The sequence below is a fragment of the Colletes gigas genome, unplaced genomic scaffold, assembly GCF_013123115.1.
Source record: "Colletes gigas isolate AHSC1104 unplaced genomic scaffold, ASM1312311v1 Colletes_gigas_Sc00062, whole genome shotgun sequence".
Taxonomy (NCBI): Eukaryota; Metazoa; Arthropoda; class Insecta; order Hymenoptera; family Colletidae; genus Colletes; species Colletes gigas.
In genome coordinates, this window is record NW_025106691.1 from 210,270 (window position 1) to 227,555 (window position 17,286).

The 17,286-nt window shown below is 41.4% G+C and overlaps 1 protein-coding gene across 3 annotated transcripts in view; it reads left to right on the forward strand.

Annotated features, from left to right (window-relative positions):
* LOC122403581 (zinc transporter 1) overlaps positions 1 to 17,286 on the forward strand; it is a 376,987-nt gene that overhangs the window by 130,755 nt on the left and 228,946 nt on the right. For all 3 annotated transcript variants that reach the window (XM_043407179.1, XM_043407180.1, XM_043407181.1), the window contains one exon: positions 10,674 to 10,896. In XM_043407179.1, coding sequence (XP_043263114.1) covers positions 10,674 to 10,896 — 223 coding nt within the window. The remainder of the gene's footprint in view (positions 1 to 10,673; positions 10,897 to 17,286) is intronic.

Here is a 17,286-nt window from a genome sequence, read left to right on the forward strand (position 1 = left end):
GCGACAAGCCATTCAGTAAGCGAAATGTATCGGGACCGCAGCGGTCGGAATGCCCAACAACTGAATTATATTACTTAATGTTGATTTTTACCAAATTGGTAAATGGAAATCAACTTTCGTTTAAAGCATTTAAAAAATATTGAATTAATGGAGGACTACATACATTTTCAAATAATTACATCGACATATATTAAGTAATTATTAATTTAAAGTTGCGAGGAGCCGTAGCGGTCCCGATAAACCGTTTTTTTCTTCTCTTTTTCGTTGATTTTTTAATTTGTAATATTATAAAAAAGTAAGTGTGTAACAATAAAATCTGCTGACCGTGAGCCGCTATCCCCTCTCCCTCTCTCACTCTATCGCGCCCGCGTACGCACACGCTTTGCGCAGAATAGTACATGGGACTTCCGCCAGATGGTCGCCGGCGGGATAGACTGTGGATGCTTGGCACCCTTAACGAGTTAATCTCGACGCAGAACTAATCACTACCTCAGGAAAGGTGAAAAGGAGGAACTCCCCTTAATAGCCACAAGAATACTTTTTCTCTTTATTAAGCGTTACTTCACTCAGCTCTCTCAACAGGCTCTGAGTCAGAGTCTCTCTGGACAGCGTTGCATCGCGCTCGTTTCCTTTTTCTCGCGCGCTACGCAGCGACCTATGGTCGATCCCCACACACTCCCCCCCCCAAGTGTCAACGATCTTTTTTTTGTACCTACATTCTAGGGACTTATAACATCTAGCCAACCTTACAAACTAACGCCGTGGATTATAATATTTATTACTCTTAACATCTAGCAAATCACAATGTAATCTTACAAAATACCTAATATTACTTATAACAAACTATATTGGGTATACTCTATTCATTGCCACGTTGATTGTCGCTTTCTTTCGCGCATACGTTTTTAGCGTAGGGCGTTGCTCTGGACTCGGTTGACCTACCAGCGTATCTCCTGAGGTCTCTGTCGCGAGATCTTCAGGGACGAAATATGCCGGTTTTAAAAGTTCTGTATTAACTACACGCGGTGTACCATTGAAATCAATTTTGTAGTTTCGCTCGCTGATTCTTTCTAAAATTTTATGCGGACCAGTATACGGTCGCTCTAGAGGTTTTTTAACCATTCCTGTCTTTAAAAATACGTGAGAGCATGTGTGCAATTCTTTATAACAGAATGCACGTTCTTTATGTTTATGCGTCACGGGAACCGGTCTCACCTTACGCATATGCTCGCGGAACTCTTCCACGAAGCCTCGAGGATTTGGCGCGCACTCATCCGAAAGACAAAACTCGCCGGGAACTCTCAGTGTCGTGCCGTAGACATATTCCGCAGGAGATGCGCCCGTATCTAATCGCACATGCGTTCGCAATCCTAGTAAGACTGTGGATAATTGTCTTACCCAGTTTCTGTCCAAGTGACACATTAACGCTGTTTTTAGGGTACGGTGCCACCGTTCTATTAGCCCATTTGTGGACGGGTGATAAGCCGTAGTTCTGACACGGTTACACCCCGTTAGTGCTAACAACGCGTTAAATAATTGGGACTCGAATTGGGCTCCTTGGTCCGTAGTTACAGTCTCCGGCGCCCCAAAACGCGAGATCCAGCCATCGAAAAACGCACGCGCGACTGACTGAGCTGAAGTTTCTTTCAGCGGCACCGCCTCGGCCCATCGCGAAAACCTATCTATTAGTGTCAGACAGTACCGATAATCCTCGCAGTTGGGTAAGGGACCAATTAAATCCATGTGGACGTGTTTAAATCGTCCATCTGGTGGAACAAATTGTTCCGGATGATGTTTTACGTGTCGAGAAATTTTCGACTGCTGGCAGTCAAGACATTCGTTGCACCATTTTGTGATTTTACGGTGCATGCTCGGCCATACATACCGTTTTCTGATTACTTGGTCCGTTACCCTGGCACTGGCATGAGCAGGCTGATGGAACATGTCAAAAAATCGTCTGCGAAGCGGCGCAGGAATAAACGGACGTAGGGTTTCTCCCGTTAAATCGCAATATATGCGATGGTGATCCGGTCCCCACTCTATACTTTTTAGCACTAGCGAATGCTCTGACGATTCCATCAGCGCTTTTAATTCCGGATCGCCTTTCTGAAGTTCGGACACTTCCACGAGATTAAATTCTAGCGGTAAACGAACGGACTCGATCCGAGATAGCGGATCAGCTACTACGTTATCGGAGCCTGATATGTGCTCAACGCAAGTGGTAAACTGCGAAATAAACGATAATTGTCGTCGCTGTCGCGGGGACGCTTTATCCGCCCGCTGGCGAAAAGCATACGTTAGAGGTTTGTGGTCAGTCGCGATCTTGAACTCTCTCCCTTCTAGGAAATGCCTAAAGTGCTTGATAGCTTCGAACATTGCCGTTAGCTCCCGGTCGTACGCACTGTAATTTACTTGCGCGGAGCTAAGCTTTCTGGAAAAGAAAGCTAGTGGTTTCCATGAACCGTCTAGATATTGCTCCAGGGCTGCACCCATTGCAAAATCAGACGCATCCGTGACTACGCGGGTTCTCGCGTTGGATGCAGGGTGACTCAGCAGTGTCGCACTGACTAGCTCTTCTTTGATCTTTAAAAACGCTTTTTCCATTTCAGGTACCCATTGAATTTCGCGCCTATCGTTCTTTTTGGAACCTTGTATATTTCTGTGGAGCGGTGCTTGGGTTTTAGCGGTATCAGGTAAACTACGGCGGTAATGATTTACCATGCCCAAAAATCTACGCAATTCCACAATCGTTTGGGGTTTTGGAAATTTTATAATTGCCTCTACTTTTTCTGACGTCGGCCTGGATCCGTCCTGATCTATCAAATAGCCTAGGAAGGTTAATTCCCTTTCCCCGAACTCACACTTCGCTGGGTTTATGCGTAAGGAAAATTCTTTTAACCGCTCTAAAACCGTTCGCAGATGAACTTCATGCTCCTCAGGCGAAGAAGAAGCTATGAGAATATCATCAATATACGCGAAGGCGAAGTCTAGATCTATGAGCGCGCGATTAATATATCGTTGGAAGGACTGACTCGAGTTTCGAAGACCGAAGGGCATAGTTGTATACTCGAAGAGGCCAAACGGTGTTATCACTGCGGTTTTAGGGATATCCTCAGGCGCCACCGGAATCTGGTGGTACGCCTTGAGGAGATCTATCTTAGAAAATATAGTCTTTCCTCTTAGATTGCCGGAAAAGTCATGTAGGTGTGGAATCGGATACCTATCGGGCACGGTGACCGCATTGAAGCGGCGATAATCGCCACAACATCTGAATTTGCCATCTTTCTTATCCGCTAGGTGTATGGGACTTGCCCACGGGCTACTCGACGGTCTGCAAATTCCCTGTTCCACGAGATATCTGAATTCGGCTTTGGCCGCCGCGAGTTTCTCCGATGCTAGACGCCTCGCGCGTTCGGCAACCGGAGGACCACTCGTTACAATGTAATGAAATACTTGTTGAAATTCAATGGGCTTGCAGGGAGCTCGTCCGGTCACTTCCGGAAATTCCGACAACAGCTTGGAGTAATCAGACGATTTGTCTAGGACGCTAATCCCCAAGCTGGTTGCGTTTAACAAGTCTCCCAGGGCAGAGATGCCTGTAGAAGGGTCTATTATGCGTTTTCTACCCAAATCTACGACTAACCCGTAGTGTTTCAGCAGGTCTGCCCCTATGATCGGCTGCGGAACTGCCGCAACACAAAAATTCCAGGTAATTGGACGCCTTAATTTGAGGTTTAATGTAAAACGCTTTTCGCCGAACGTGTCGATAAGCGAATTATTGGCTGCGAAAAGTTTGAAGTCGAAGGACTTCTGATTTACCCTTCTATCAACGGGAACTAGGGAGATCTCTGCCCCAGTGTCGACAAGGAATTTCAGCCCCGACTCTATATCGCGAATATGGAGACGCCTTGACTCCACGAGACCCTCACCCACCGCCTCCAAGCGGGCGGGGTTATCTAGTTTTCCGGCTTCTGTTGAGCCTCCCATGCACATGGCTTTTTGCAAAACCGGGCTTTCTCCCCGAATCTGCGGTGAACCCAGCAACCTGATGGCGATTTGGAACGTTCGCGTGACTTTGATCGGCTGAAATTTCTATTCCGACCGCGGTTCGCGTTAGACTTCAAGGTCGCGATTTCCGACGACAATCTACGCACCTCCGCAGTAAGTTGGTCGAGGATCGAGGATCTCTCTGTCTCGACCACTGATACTTGATACTGGTCTGTCCCGAGGGCCTCCACGAACTTGTCGGCCATTAACGCTAATTTACTTAAATTTTTCTCCTCTGAGACCGATAACGCTGCTCGGCACGGGGTTGGCAGTTGGTCCAGGAAGACCGTGCGAATTATATCGTTTGAACAACCCGATTCCAGAGCACGCAGACGACTTAAGATTAGCGAAGGTTTCCCGAGCGTTGAAACCTGACCCTTTATTAACTGACGCAGCCGCGATTCACTAGAACTACCGAAAGTAGAAATCAGCCGCGCCTTGATTTGTTCGTAAATGTCTTCCGGTCTAGTTTCCGCGGTTAACAAGTCTTGGACAGCCTGAAGGGTGTCCATGTCCAGTTTTTCCGTTATAAAATCCGCCTTCGTCGAGGATACGGTGATTTCGCAACGTAATTTCTGCCTGGATGAACCACAACGCCGGGTTGTCGCGACAAAAATTCGCGATCTTCGGTTGTGGGTCGGGGCGTGTATGATCGCATGTGGGTGATTTTTGTGCACAACACTGTGTATTGAAAGTGACATTCACCCTTTCTCTGTGAAAATCTCGTCGGGCGAGTTTTGATATGCCCTTCTGGATTTTCATAAGACAGGTTGAATCTCATTCAACGTAAGGTGTTCGTATTTCCATAAGTGGATAAAAATCTGAGGCTGTCGATAACGTCGGTAAATAGAATTTTTTATGCTGCGTGAGAACCACTGGCACTGGTCTGCTGCAACCTTCCGCGCGAACGCAGCTGTACGCAGGTTGCCATTCTACAGGCGGAACTTTAAACGTTAATAACCTTGTAACGAAGCCTCCATTAACTAATTGGTATTCTTGATTTTCGTCTTATTTTGGTCTCTAGAATCGGGCATGTAAATTTTTCCCAGGGCTGGCCGAACACCTTGTATGTCACGGGTGTGAGCGTTAAGGGGTTAAATCTACCAATAAGTTGTAGTGTCTGATAAAGTCTGCGCCAATTGTTGCTTTACTTACGTTAGCTGTTAGGAATTTCCATGGAAATTGCCTCCGAAGACCCAAGGATACGATTATGGCTTTGTTACTGTTGGGATAGGTTGTTGTAGGAAAACACTTTTAGTGGGGTGACAAAACTTTCTTTATTTCTCGTTGTTTTTGGTTAGAGCGCGCAAAACCAAGTGTCGTTATTCCTCGCTCGTCTCCATGTCGACCCCTCGGTTGCACTGGCAAAATTGTTAAACAACCCTGATTGGTTAACTCCACGCGTTGGGCCTTTCCAATCAGGGCCGTTTATTTTTCCCAAATCACCGCCTATTTCTTACGCCCACGGCGTGCTTGTTTTCGAAACGGCGTGGTGATTGAGGGGGACGACGTTGCGCCCTCACTGCAAGATTTCCTTCGGACCACCCGCGCTGGGCCCACTTGGCGAAACTCCGATGGGTACGCGTCGAGTGTCCTCTGGAAATCCCTAATTTACGACGGTCTCTATTTGCTGTTGAGGGACTTAGGAAAAGAATTTACTAAACGCATTCGATACGCGAGCCTGGAAAATATCTTCCTCAAAAACAGCTTCGACGAACGAGAGTCGTAAATTACGTGGGCCGTTTGCACGAGAGAAAAACTTTCCCATGTGCGCACGACCGGTCGCTACATTAGCGTACGTGTTTATTGTCGATCCGTTGGCTGCATATAATTTGCAATCTGTTGGAGTGCAACGTCGCCTGCGTGTACTTGGAATTACGGAGATGTCCGCACCGGTATCTATCAAAAAGAGAATCTTCGTTTCCCTGTCAGTGATGATGAGACGGTTTTGCTTGGTTTCATCGCCGACCACGGCCTCTATTTTCGACGACGACCTTAGTTTTCCTGTCCGCTGCGTGCGTTATGACCCCACCAATTGCAGGGCTGAATGGATTTGAAGGATCTCTCTTTAAATCTCCTATGAAAATAACAAAGATCTTGCTGTCCCTGTCTATAGCTGATTGTGTGAATTATTGCGAGCCCTTACATATCGTGAGCGACTGCGGCTTCTGGGTCGTCTATTGAAACTAGTGTGCATGAATGCCTCAAGTTGGTTCATTTTCTGTGTGTGCGCGGATATTTCCGCATTTTGTTCGCGTGCGGATGCGTTAGCAAGCGTGTTCGCCTCGCCTTCCGCAATGGCCGCCTGTTCGAAAAAAGACCGTTTCATTGTCTTATCGGCCAAAATAGCCAACCTATCCAACGTCGCGCCATCCATCACGACCAAGATTTCTTGAATGCGCGTGGGCAGTCTTTGTAATCAAAGAGTCTGTAAAACTTTTCTACTTACTTCCATTCCAGCGAGCAACTGCATTTCCCTTAAGGGGTCTGGTAACTCTAGAATATTGAAAAATTCGATTTTTTTTTTTGGCTTAAATAATAGTTTGAAGCCTTAAAAACATTATGCGAAAGGTCTCAGTGTCGGAACAATGTTTTTGCTGAAAATTTAGAGCCCCAAACGATGACGTGTATCTGCGTCCTGTAGCGCGTTAAATGCATTTTCCTCGGAACTATGTTTTACAAAACGGTGTGCAGCATTACTTCAGTTCTAATTAATCAATTGCTTTGAAAATTTACAGTTATCTTTAATATTATATTTATTAGGCATTGACGATCCGTTTTTTTCAAAATTGTCAAATAATTCTGCAAAATATTCGTAATAAGAACTCGTTTTTGTGTTAAAATTCGATTTTAAGTTTCAAATATCTGCCACATTGTTCATTTTTATATAAATTGAAATGTCTCATCGTCAATGCCTAGGACATTTATCATAGTTAATGGAATATTTCGGTTTTTGTTGTACATAACAACCATTTTACCACAATCCTGCACACCAGCTGGGCATCAAAACAAGAAGTGGCTCGGGAACATGGCGCTGTGTAGGCTTAATTATAAATATTTTTTAAACATTGCCAAGGGTTTCTTTCAACATTTGTTATACCTAAATACAGTGCAAAGTTTCAGGATAATTGAATGCTTACTTTATCTTCAGTGTTGCTTAAAAAAATGCCTCGTTTTCCATACCGCTAGCGGTACCAGACCCCTTAATAGTTCAGACGGTTTCCGCCCGTTCAGCTCTATGCCGCTGAATAATTGACGCAACTGTGTCTCTTCCGACACCTGTTGATTATAGGGCCTCTTTTACCCTATTGTATGAGTCGTCGCACTCTGGAGCTGAAATTATGTCTGCTACGACTTACCGTATTATTGTCCAAATGACGGAGAACGGATGCGCACTCTACCGCGTTGGACTTTACTCCGTAGGCTGCAAACTCTTTTTGCAACATGGCGAACCATAATTTCGGATCGTCTCTCCAGAAAGTTGGAAGTTTTACACTTCGGAAATCACTTACGCTTACTTCCGCCGTTTGTTTGCTACCGTCGGGTTTCATATTTATCCTCCCGGGTTTCGGCATCAATTATGTTGCGGTATACCCGAGGTATAGGAACAATAATCCTTTATTAAATTGTTTAACATCCACACGCTCGGGAAAGCAGCAGGAAACAGACCCCCATAAAGTATAACTATCTATTACATCTATATCCAATGCCAACCTTAAGGAAATATAAATCTAGTTTTTAACTTAGTAACTTATTCTATTGGAGAGTACCGCCACAATGTCCATGGTTACTAGGATCAACCAAGGAACACGAATTCTTTAACTCTAATCAGTAAAATCAACAATTTATTTCGAATACAAAGTTTCGGTGTACGCAGTGATGCCAGAAAAGCACCGTCGGGTGCACACTCACACATGCTAGATACGCGTACGTGAGCTCGTGGAGTTTCGGAAAGACGACAAAGGCAAACTGACGCATGCCCTCTTTCTCGATTCTCCGAAGCTGCCCGAAGTAATTTCGGACCGCTTCGTGGGAGTCGAGAGGGAAAGGCTCACATTTGCCTTCTCGCTCTTAACAACTGAAATCCGACCTCCAGTCAACGGCATACGATTTGGATTCTCGAGCCGAGATTCTCGACTGCCCAGGCATTTTTACTTTCCGACCTATGTAGGCGCACATAAGCAAAGTACCCATAATGAAAAAAAAATTTTGTAAAATTTATTTTACGGAAATACACGTTTTAAGACCTCCTGATCATATTTTAATTATTGAAAAAAAAGAAATTTTTTTTTATTCCCATGTATGAGCACACATATGTATATTATTATTACGATTGAGTATAAATAGCTAAATGAATTTAAATGAAACTTTACATTTAGGTTTTATGTTCTCATTTCAAAGTCCGGTTAGACTTTGACTATAATCAGTCCATGGATAATAATGATTATACCTCTTGTTTCATAGTTGTTCCGATATATGTATAGGCATAATGTATAAAAAATCTTTTAAATGTTTCATATAAATCTTAGGACGAATTAAATTTTATATATGTTAGACAGACGCGTAGAATGGAATTAGGAATTAAGAAATACGCAGGGTACATGTGCAAAATGTGATTACGATTTTCGCTAAGACAAATTGAAAACTCGGTTCTAACAAGGAAAAGTTGGAATGGTACCCGTTTTTGGGTTAGGTTTTACTTTGAGGTTTTACTCCTCTGCAGGATCAAACCCTGCCAAAACAAATCCTTTTTTTTTATTTTTTCAATCATATTTTAATCGTACACTAAATGTGACATTATATTTTTGTCTGACCTTCGAATATTTTTTTTTTAAGTTGAATTTAACCAATTACATTTAACATATGTTATTTTCAATGTACGAAGTACATGAATCTGGATGGTACTTTTCGTAAAAACAGTGAAAACATAACAATTTCAAGCACCACCTACATCTAATGAAAGTTCTGTTTTCACAGAAATAACAAAATTTTGTATTTAACTCTGATGGAAAGGCCGCTTCATTTACATTGATAAAATGTGAACGATTTTCGGATAGTCGTACCTTGTAGCTCGTACTTTTTACCTTATACTTCAGGTAAAAAGGGATATAGCTGGGAAAAACAGTTTTATGACATTACCTGCTAACTTATGTTACTGTTCTACAATGAAACGCTATGTGTTGTACCTTTAAAAATATTCGACTATGTGCTTTTAAAATTTAAGATACAACCCATACTTTGTATTAAACGGGCAAACGGGATCACTTTTCCTTTGTTTCTAGTTAGTTCTATTTAGTTCGTAATAACTAATTGATACGGTTATTTCAAAACAATCGAGGAAAATCATTATTAATTAATTTCTGCAATTATTAATTCTACTGTTTTGTTTATGTTATAGTAGTAAGAACTCTTCTTATTGAAAAATACCACAGCGTGCACAATACTGGTAAAGAGTGGAATCTCATTTTAATTTATTAATTTTCAATCTTAAAGTATTTTGATTTTCAAAAATCGTATTAATAATATACATATGTGTGCTCATACATGGGAATAAAAAAAAATTTCTTTTTTTTCAATAATTAAAATATGATCAGGAGGTCTGAAAACGTGTATTTCCGTAAAATAAATTTTACAAAATTTTTTTTTCATTATGGGTACTTTGCTTATGTGCGCCTGCATAGGTCGGAAAGTAAAAATGCCTGGGCAGTCGAGAATCTCGGCTCGAGAATCCAAATCGTATGCCGTTGACTGGAGGTCGAATTTCAGTTGTTAAGAGCGAGAAGGCAAATGTGAGCCTTTCTCTCTCGACTCCCACGAAGCGGTCCGAAATTACTTCGGGCAGCTTCGGAGAATCGAGAAAGAGGGCATGCGTCAGTTTGCCTTTGTCGTCTTTCCGAAACTCCACGAGCTCACGTACGCGTATCTAGCATGTGTCAGTGTGCACCCGACGGTGCTTTTCTAGCATCACTGGGTGTACGCCGAAGAGAGATTGTACTAAACGTAGTTCTAGGATGGCTTCCATACGCGGTTGTAGCGTTTGTTTTCTCCTACGACCAACAAGAGGGTCGGTCGATAATGCAGGGCTCTAGTCCGCCACAAGTAGGGCGCGAATTACAAATTCGGTTCTCAACAGATATGCTGATAACGACGATCCTCTAGTCGAATGAAGATTCGACGGTACATCTTGACTATGTCCCCGGTCAACACATATAAATACATGTAAAATCAAGGGAGCAAAGATAAGATGTTCTATATGGTCGGCCCAGTCATTAGTGATTATGAAATAATTTCGTACATTGAAATAATTTTGAAAACAATTTGAACGAAATCCCTGACAACGAATACAGAAAGAAGTGGATCAATTTGGCGTGGAATGAATCCTGTATCTTCGACAAATTTAAATATTTTTACACGAAAGAAATTGCCTATACTTCTTAAGTATGGGCCAAAAACATAAGATGAAATCTGATACAAATTTTTCTTTTAATTCTATAGTACACATGAAAAATTACTGTCTAGAATAGAATACCTCCTTAAACGTAGCATTTCGATTATTATACTATTAACGAATATTGGTTGTTAATAAAGGTTTCCTTTTTAAATTATTTGTTTTTGCTATTTTTCAGATGTCGCCAAAGAAATGGTCTAAGAATACATTTGGTTGGGCCAGAGCAGAAGTTTTAGGTGCTTTGGTAAATGCTGTTTTTTTAGTAGCATTGTGTTTTAGTATTACCGTGGAAGCATGTAAAAGATTTATTGAAGTAGAAGAAATACATGAAGCTAAATTACTTGTAGCAGTCGGTGCACTTGGATTACTAGTGAATCTAATTGGGTTGTGTCTATTTCATGGTAAGTCTATTCATATTTAAATATTTTTATGTACCATAGTATAGAAGATATGCAATTAAACAAAAATCTACAACTTTATTTTTTCAAAAGATTAATAAACTTTCACTGAATTAAATAATTATATGATTAAACTTAAATATACAGAGTGTTCGGCTACCTTTCGGAAATAATTTAATGGGAGATTCTAAAGGCCAAAATGAGATATAGATAATTTCGACCATTGTCATATTTATACTTTCGACTCATTTTTAACCAGTTTCCTATCATTTTTCGGAGAAATGGTAAGGACACTTTTTGTTCTTTGGATGACACTCTGAAAGATCTTGAATGAATTTTTCTTTCTTAAATGAATCTTTAAAGTGTCAGTAACTTTAAAATGAAGCCTCTACCGGAATATTGTCATTCTTAATATTTGTTTTATTTTGGTCTGAAGAATCACTCCCTTAAAAAATGGTGTCCGAACGTCCTGTATAGTAAGTCACTGGCTCCAAAGTAATGTAGAGGGGGTTTTGTTATCATATCACATTTTCTCCCCATCTCCAAAGCACATATGCCAGGGAGTAAACACCAAAAGAAAACTGTTTAACATACTAAAACATCAACACATAGCGGATATAGAGGAGGAGTTCAGGAAAGGAAGGTGGGGAGGGGTTGAAGTGAGGGGAAGGAGGATTTGCACGCTAGCGTATGCCGATGATCTGGTGTTGTTGGCGAGGGAGGAGGAAGAGATGGAGAGTATGATCAGGCGGTTGGAGGGATATTTGGAAAAAAAGAGGCTGGAGATAAACGTAGGGAAAACAAAAGGTGATGAGGTTCAGGAAAGGGGGAGGTAGGGAAAGGAAGATGGATTGGAGATGGAAAGGGAAAAGGATAGAGGAGGTGAAGGAGTTTAGGTATTTGGGATGTGTTTAAGAGGAATGGGGGGCAGGAGGCACAAATTAGGGATAGGGTAAAGAAGGCGGGGGTGGCAATGCGGCAGGTATGGGGGATTGGGTAAGAGGAAGTTTGAGAGGGATTGGGGAAGGAGGATGTGGCTGTTTGATACCCTGGTGTGGTCAGTGGCGGGATACGGGGTGGAGATTTGGGGGTGGAAAGAGAGAGAGGATATGGAGAGAATGCAGGAGAGGTACATCAGGTGGTCGCTGGGGGTGGATTGGAGGACACCGGGGTATATGGTGAGAGAGGAGACGAAGAGAATGAAGTTGAGGGCGGGGGCAGGAGAAAGAGCATGGAGTTACGAGGAGAAACTAGGTAGGGGAGAGGGAGGGGTGATGGCCAGGTGGTGCTTGGTGGAGGTGAGGGAAAGGGAAAGGGAAGGGGGAGGGTGGAACTGTCGGCATGGGAGAGAGAAAGGATGGAGTACAGAAGGGAGAGAGGGATATGGGAAGGAGGGGAAGGGAGAAGAGGGCGAGAGGAGTCGGAGGGATGGGGGGAGCAAGATGGTAGGAGGCAGGAAGAGGAGAGAAGAGCCAGGATAAGGCAGTCCAGGTACAATAAGTGGTACGGGGAGATCGTAGTGGGAGAGGTGCCGAAGTATTTGAGGGCAGGGTGGGGGAGGGAGGTACGGGAGGATAGCGAGGTATAGGCTGGGGAACGAGATGAGGGGGGGGGAGATATTGGGAAGAGGAGGAAGAGAGGAAATGTAGGATGTGCGGGGGGGGAGGAAGAGACGTGGGAGCACGTCTTGGATCGATGTGTTGGGGATGAGGCAGAGGAAAAGGGGGGTTGGGGAAAAGATAAGAGAAATTTTGGACGAAGAAGGGAAAGGGGAGGGATGGATGAAGAGGCTGGAGGAAAAGAGGAGAGAGAGAGAGGAGGAAAGGGGGGAGAGAGTTTAGGAAAGAGGAAGGTAGAATAGGAGTAAGGAGTGAAAGAAGGAATGGAGTGAAAGGAGGGAAAGGGAAGTCGAAGGCGAAGGAGGCGGGCGTGGAAAGGCGGAGGCGTAGTGTTAAGGTAATGTTAAGGTAGTTTTAAGGATAGAAAATAGAAGGCGAAACGAGGCAAAGAGAGGCGAAGCGAGCGTATGCGTGGTGAGGCGAGGCGAAGCGAGCGTATGCGTGGTGAGGCGAGGCGAGGCGAGAATAGCGAGCGGGCAAGGCATATAGGGTAAGGCTAGGGTAAGAGTAGGTTAAGCGGAGGGAAGGAGAGGGGAGGATGGGGTGAAGATAGAGAATAAGATAGTGTAAGGAGGAATTGTAAGGGAAAGGAGAGGAGATATGTAACCCTAAGGGGAACATTAAATACATACTACTACTACTACTAAAACATCAACACAAAAATAGTTTAAAAATCAATTAGTACTGATAAACATACCTGCTGTAATTAGCTTCTGACTCTTCAAGCAGCAGAATAAGTTTTTTTATGTTTGTTAATATTAACTATAATAACACTGTCCAACAAATTAAAACTTTTTTTCTGATCTGCAATGTCCACTGGGCGATCCTTGTAGAGTTCCTTATCCCAAATGCAAATACGGAAGCAAAATTACTTTATCACCCTCAGTTTTTTAAAAACATGGGTTTCTGAAAAATTTTTGCCAAAATGAGGTGCTACATGAAGACTAGAAACACTAGAAACTTCATTTTAGTCTTAAAAGCTGGAAGAGAGTTTTCTGAATATGTCAAAATAATGTATGTATATTTTACTACATTTTGTGATCATAAATAGCTATAAATGGGTATCAAAGTTTTAAAAAGTGATGATTTTTTTTCTCAAAATATTGTTGTTTTCTTTGTGAATGGAACAGCAGATGAAGAGACCAACATTGTACCCCTAGTAGCACAAAAATATTGGATCTGAATATTGTATACATGTACAAAAAATATAAATTGAATGTTTAAAAAATATAAACTAACTATTCAGAGAATATAAAAGAGATATTTAAAAAATGTAAAGTAAATATTCAGAGGATATAAACTAGATATTTAAAAAATATAAAGTAAATATTTAAAATTGTGAATCCAATATTTGAAAAATATAAATTCAATATTTAAATAACATTTAATAAAATCTTCAAATTTAAGAAAAAGTTATACAAAAAATTAATCTCTATTATACAGGGTGGTCCACGCAATTGTTTCAAGTCATAACTCCGTTATTATTGCATTTACGAAAAAATGCCAAAGGAGAAAGATAAATGGTTCGAAGAGCACTACATCTGTAGGTCTTAAAATTTTTTTTAGATGCAGCAGTGCATGTGCAATTAACAATTGCATCCTTTCTTTAAATAGAAATGCATATTTTTTTTTACACAGATCGATTCTTCTGTGCATTCTACGTAAAAAATGATTAGGGTACCATGGCAAAAAAATTATTAGATCTCGAGATATTTTCAAAAAATGTCTTTATCGAAGAAGATACTCAAACACTTCATGATTATGTTGTAAAGGTAAACACCCTTTCGACATTGTTATCATAACAGAAACTGATTTGTACGAGTAAGCATTTCATCATTCAGTAGGAATTCACATATCGTAACTCGAGTACTGTGCTCCGCTCACTTGAAGTCCCGCGGAAGGAATGCGGGAGAAGTAGAAGGGGCACACGTATTCCCACGCACACATTGGTCTCTAGCTCGCTATTCGTCGCGGCAGTTACACACACATGTGGACTGCCTGAGAGCAAGGGAGCGAGACAGATAAATGGGCGGTCCGACTCCCCTTGCCCCTGTGCCGTCTCGCGGGACTTCAAGTCAGCGGACCACTGTACGAAAACTAAGAATTTGAAAAAGTGCGGTTTCTAAAAAATAAGTTTTGCAATAACGTTATTGCAACAAATACATCAATACGTTCGCCAGCCCGTTCACCTGATTCAAGTCCCCTTGACTTTTTTCTGTGGGGTTATTTGTAAGATAGAATTTATTCAAATCCCATAGATTCTGTAGAGAATCTGAGAGAAAGAATCATACTGGAATGTGCAGCAATACCTGCAGATAATTTAAACGCAGTTATGCAAACAATAAAAAAACGTTATCATAAATGTTTAGAATGTAATGGAGAAGCGTTTGAGCATCTTCTTCAATAAAGACATTTTTCGAAAATATCTCGAGATCTAATCATTTTTTGCCATGGTATCCTAATGATTTTTTACGTAGAATGAACAGAAGAATCGATCTGTGTTAAAAAATATGCATTTCTATTTAAAGAAATGATGCAATTGTTAATTGCACATGCACTGCTGCATCTAAACAAAATTTAAAAGCCTACGGATATAGTGCTCTTCGAACCATTTATCTTTCTCCTTTGGCATTTTTGCGTAAATGCAATAATAACGGAGTTATGACTTGAAACAATTGCGTGGACCACCCTGTATATACATCAACTACTTTCTATGCACTGCTGCAGGAAATATTCTACTTTGTCTTCGAAAAAACCTTGTTACAATTCAGAAATTTTTATACAGCTGAAGCGGAATTCGAACTCGGGACTACCGTTTACTGCGTGATGTACCTACTTCCTCGCTGAGCCATGCGAACCTACGTTGTTACATTTGTTACTTTTTAGACTTATAAAGGCTCAAATATATCAAATAAAAAATATATATATATATGTCTCGTATCAAATCATATTATTATTAGAAGAGATAAACTTCTGTTAAAAAAATTGTTTAGTTAAAAATCAAACTACTTTTTTTTAATGAAGCATATTATTAATAGTATATTAACGACAAACAGATATATATTTCCTTAAGTACTTCCATCGTAGGTAAGCATAGAAACACATACAATATATTTGTTAAATAAACAAAACATTTTATTGTGAAAAAGTATGTGCGCATAGCTGCGTACGTGTAGGCCATACGACAATCCGTTGAGGCTGCTACCACTCGAGACTGCCTTCGCCAACCAAGTTTATGACAGTTTGTCCTTTGCTTGACGAAACTACGATATTTTTTGCCGATGCTGGCCTTGACGAAATTTTATAAAACGCGTCCTGTGTCATAAACTTGGTCGACTCACCGAAGCCCAAACAAATATTAGGTGTACGAATGAATAATCCAAATTATCTTAAGCAGTTATAAAATCAAGTTTAAAATCAATAGATTTGCCTGCTCTTTTGCGGCTGTATAGTGTTGACATATAGCTAGTTAAAACAAAAGATAATATCGCGAAAGGCCGAACATAACTTTCAAAAGTATTTGATTAAGTAGAGTCGAAAATGGCAACAGATAAGGTGCATATCCGACACTGCATTCTTTACGAATTCCAACAAGGGAAAAATGCTACAAGAGCATGCGAATCGATTTGTTCCTTTCTCGGTGAAGGTGTATGTGTGCGCATTTTGGTTTAAGCGGTTTGAAAGCGGTGATTTGAGTCTTAATCGACAAACAACACCCTGGAGGCCCTCGGAAATGCGACAACAATGATTTGGAACAACTGCTCGCTGAGAATGCGGCACAAACGCAAAACGACTTGCAGAACAGGCAGAAGTAACCCAGCAAACGATTTCCAAACGCCTGCGTGAGATTGGAAAGATCCAGAAAGAAGGAAAATGGGTTCCGCATGAACTCACTGCAACCAACAAAAATCAACGAGCGGCAGCGTGTCCTTCACTTCTCAATAAGCAGCGTCGAAAATCTTTCTTGTAGAAAATCGTTACGGCCGATGAGAAGTGGATACTCTATGACAATCCGAAACGCAGAAAGTTATGGGTAAATCTTGGCGAAGCATCAATATCAGTTGCAAAACCCAATCGTTTCGGAAAGAAGGTTCTTCTCTTCATTTGGTGGGATATCAAGGGCGTGGTTTATTATGAGTTGTTGGAACCGGGTGAAACAGTTACTGCGGACTGCTGCCAACGTCAATTAATCTGCTTGAGTCAAGCATTCGAACGAAAACGTCCGTATATTGGTAAAGGAGAACGTCCAGTGAAATTATTGCATGACAACGCCAGCCCACATATTGCTTCCCATACAAAAGACACCATAATGAGTCTTGGCTGGGACGTCTTGCAGCACCCGGCGTATTCACCCGACATTGCTCTCTCTGATTACACTGTTCTACAAATTCAATTTTTTTTTCTGTTTTTCAATATCCACTAGGTGATTCTTGTAGAGCTTTGTACCCTAAACACGAATCTGAAAATGGAATTGCTGTATCACTCTCAGTTTTCGAAAAACACGAGTTTTTGTGAAAACGTACAATTTTGGGCAAAAGCGAGGTATTACGCGAAAATTAAAAGCATCAGACAGTTCCAATTAATCTTAATAGATAGAGGAGAGATTCCTGAATATGCTAACATCGATAGTTATAATATTTTGTACTTTTGAACGGTTGTAAATGATCGCCAAAGTTTGAAAAAGGGTCGAAGTACATACTTTATACACAATACTTTTGCATATTTACGAAAAGTTGTTTACCTGACACGAAATCTATACACAGGATCTGATTCT